Source organism: Ruditapes philippinarum, unplaced genomic scaffold, assembly GCF_026571515.1.
Source record: "Ruditapes philippinarum isolate M1 unplaced genomic scaffold, ASM2657151v2 ctg5974_1_1_1_1, whole genome shotgun sequence".
NCBI lineage: Eukaryota > Metazoa > Mollusca > Bivalvia > Venerida > Veneridae > Ruditapes > Ruditapes philippinarum.
Window position 1 is genome coordinate 50436 of NW_026866990.1, and position 3459 is coordinate 53894.

General features: G+C 34.2%; 1 protein-coding gene across 2 annotated transcripts; it reads right to left on the minus strand.

Annotated features, from left to right (window-relative positions):
* Nucleotides 1–273: 273 nt before the first annotated feature.
* On the minus strand, nucleotides 274–2369 carry LOC132734424 (uncharacterized). Of its 2 annotated transcripts, none has more exons than XM_060721161.1 (2): nucleotides 2265–2369; nucleotides 274–1866 (listed from the first exon to the last, which is right to left on the minus strand). In XM_060721161.1, exon 2 carries the CDS (start codon nucleotides 1566–1568, stop codon nucleotides 1116–1118), a length of 453 nt encoding a protein of 150 aa, XP_060577144.1. In that variant the 5' UTR covers nucleotides 1569–1866; nucleotides 2265–2369; the 3' UTR covers nucleotides 274–1115. The 2 variants fall into 2 exon arrangements, with proteins under 2 accessions (XP_060577144.1, XP_060577146.1); XM_060721163.1 differs by having other exon boundaries at nucleotides 274–1845; nucleotides 2265–2356.
* Nucleotides 2370–3459: the final 1090 nt, after the last annotated feature.

The following is a 3459-nucleotide window of genomic DNA, read 5'->3' on the forward strand; positions in this document are numbered from 1 at the left end:
ATGCTAAATGATTTCCTAGATAGTCCTTAACATTCATGAATATGCCCATTCCTACCCTTAATATATTCGATTTCTCTGCCCACTGGCTGCTGTTCTCTCGGAACATAGTTTGGTACCACAAGCACATATCATTTACGTGTACGACTCTAGTCTCCCGTGGACACTCTGTCTTGCTTGGAGGGTCTTTTCCCAAATATTTCTACTCAATCTTGGATTTGTCTTCTTCATATTTTGCTATAGTAGTCTTCCTTTTAAAAAATACTGACTCGAATGCAAGGTCTAGACTTTATTATAAAAGCATGTTTGGTGTGAGTGCTAACAAAAAAACAATGAAGCATGTAAACTCAATAGCAAAACAATTGTTAAAACATATAATGGAAGGAAAATTGCAGGTTAAATACATGTACTTTGTAAAAAACATTTAAAAACATAAAATGTGCATATGCCTTGCAGTTATTTCTGATGCAATCTTTAAACCAATTTTAAAATCATGCAATGGGAGGAAAATTACAAATTTAATATATTTACATAAAAAACAATTATTTCTTAATATATGATCTATATGTGAACGCCTTGCAGTCATTTCTGATGAAATCTTATTAAGAGTAAAAATGATAATAAAGTAACCCAGCGGCATTTTCATCGTAATTTCCTCTTAAAATGTGTCAATATTCAATCCCTGGAAGACAGCATACAATTCTTTCATGGACGAAATAATTTTGCACAATTCATGTAACTGAATAGGATAACTAATTTAAAAATGCTTTTTAACTTATTTTCTTGCAACGAATATTGATGTTGTCTGTGTCAAAAAAGAATGATAAATTATACATGTAATGAAATATTTTAAGACGCTCAAAGCTTATGACAAGTAATTTTCACAACGACGGGAAATGTCATTGACTGATTATATAACTGTGCATGAATACCATACTTTTATGTACAGATTTTCATAGATAAAAAATGTGCTGTTATTTTCTGTAGGATGCATCATTATTTATGTCTACATTATCATAAATTCCTGTCCCTTTGAAATTTAACGTTGAAATATTTCACATCCCATTAAAAAAAGAACTGCTAATAATAAGTTCAAACTGAAATTAGATAAATGGAGTCTACTTATCGCGTGTTGAATCTTGAATACATTTTGCCACATCAACACCATCATCCGACTCATTTGAATTATCTGAATCGCAAACTGGTTCATTATCAGACATATATCTACAACATGTTTCCCAGTCTAACTGTTCTGGAATGTAAACCTCCTCCACACTCACAAGAGAATTTCCCTCAGCAATAAAATGCGGTATTACTTTTTCAAATGTTATACCAGTGATAAGACGTGTATCCTCCATATCTTTGAAAACCTTTTCACATTCAGTTATATTACCAGACATGTAATGACCAATAGCTTCATCTATCGTAGGATAAATATCTTGTGCGAAGAGGACCTTTTCACGTTCAATCAAGTTTGATATTTCTTTCTTTGTCTCCTCGTATGATGCGGACTTATACTTCTCAAGTTTGTCTAATGCCTGTGCGTAAGCGGCTTCAATTTCTGTTGTCATCTGATCTTCAATTACATTAACATCTAGCTTCGATTCATACTTATTTAGTTTTTTTTTTCATTTTTAGACATAGCAAAACTTTGCGATCGACGTACTCTATTTCCTGAAGTTTACAGTCGTCACAATGTAGATTTTGTACAATGCAAGACATACAAATTGTCTCCTTATGTTGTAAACAAAAACCCGTTGCTTTTTTAGAAGCGTGTTTTTCACAGAAAATGTTGTCGAAGATGTCACTTTTTTTGGAACTGGATGGCGCTAAACCCATTGCTAATTGCTATCCAAAGCCAAGTTTAACCTATTATAATGCATAATAAGAAATATAAAGGTAACTACATAATTTCAATATTTTTAAAGGTTTATGGAAATAAGATCTAGTTATTAAATGAGTTTAGGCAATACTTTAGAATTTAGGAATTGTTAGAAAGTATGTTTCCTACTTTTTGTTTGACAGAATGATTGGCTGTTTTCAGTCTTCTCGTCGTCCTTATTCAAACACAGAGTATAAAAGATAATATAAAGATGAAAGTTCAGGAATCATTTTACAAGTTTAAAAAGAAACTATCATTGAACTACCTATTTGTAGGATGATGAAAATTAATGATTGTTGTTTGGGTAATTCTTTGCAAGTTCTTCTTACATAAACTACAATATATTATAAATGTCGTAAAGAACGAATGATATAAATCACTTTACCAGTTAATTGTATCCGATATATCCTATAGAAACTAAACAGAAAGTATTAAATCGGTGTTTTCCAAACAAGGGAAGTGGTAGTGCGTAACAACTTGATGCGTAAATGCAGGTAGTAAACTAAGATAACGATTGCTTTAAATAGTCTTATAACATCGCAATTCATATTCAGATGTATTGTCCAAGGTCAAGGTAAGAATCACAGCTCGTTAGGGGTTAGGGAAAAAGAAACCATGTTAGTTTGAACGAAAATTGGTCAATTTTTTAATGTTATAGATAAATTACATTAATAATACACATTCATCATGTACTTCAATTATTGAAAAATATTGATTAAATGAAATGCGTATTTTCATTTTCAGTAATTTCATAAACATCTGCAGAGGCACGAGAACGCATTTAAAGCAAAAGCGCGCATATGCATTGCTATGAATTTAGAACAGTTCCATGAATAAAAGTTAATGAAATTTCAAAATTTAGCTTCTAACAGTATAGAACATGGTCTACAAGGAATTGAAGGCTGTGGTGGCTCTTTACTGGTTGAAAAAGGCTTTCGGATCCAGCAGGTCAAGGATTAAAGTTAAAAAAAACACACACACAAACACACACACACACACACACATTCACACACACGCATGCACACGCACACGCGCGCGCACGCACATGCGCGTACGCAAGCACACACACACACACGCGCGCGCGCGAAAATGTTAAACGGCGTGCATTTGGTGTTTTAGCGCGGAAATGTACATAAAACGGCGTGTATTTAGTGTTTCCGCGCTGAAACGTACATAAAACGGCGTGCATTTGGTGTTTAGCGCGGAAATGTACATAAAACGGCGTGTATTTAGTGTTTTCGCGATGAAACGTACATAAAACGGCGTGCATTTGGTGTTTCTGTGCGGAAATGTACATAAAAAGACGTACAAATAGTGTTTCCGCGCTGAAACGTACATAAAACGGCGTGCATTCGTCGTTTCCGTGCGGAAATGTACATTAAATGGCTTGCATTTCGTGTATTCGAAGCTTAAACGTACATAAAACGGCGTGCATTTGGTGTTTCCGCTGAATATGTACATAAAAACGGCGTGCTTTTACTGTTTCCGCGCTGAAACGTACATAAAACGGCGTGCATTTGGTGTTTCCGCTCGGAAATGTACATAAAACGATGTGCATTTGGATTTTCCGCGCGGAAATG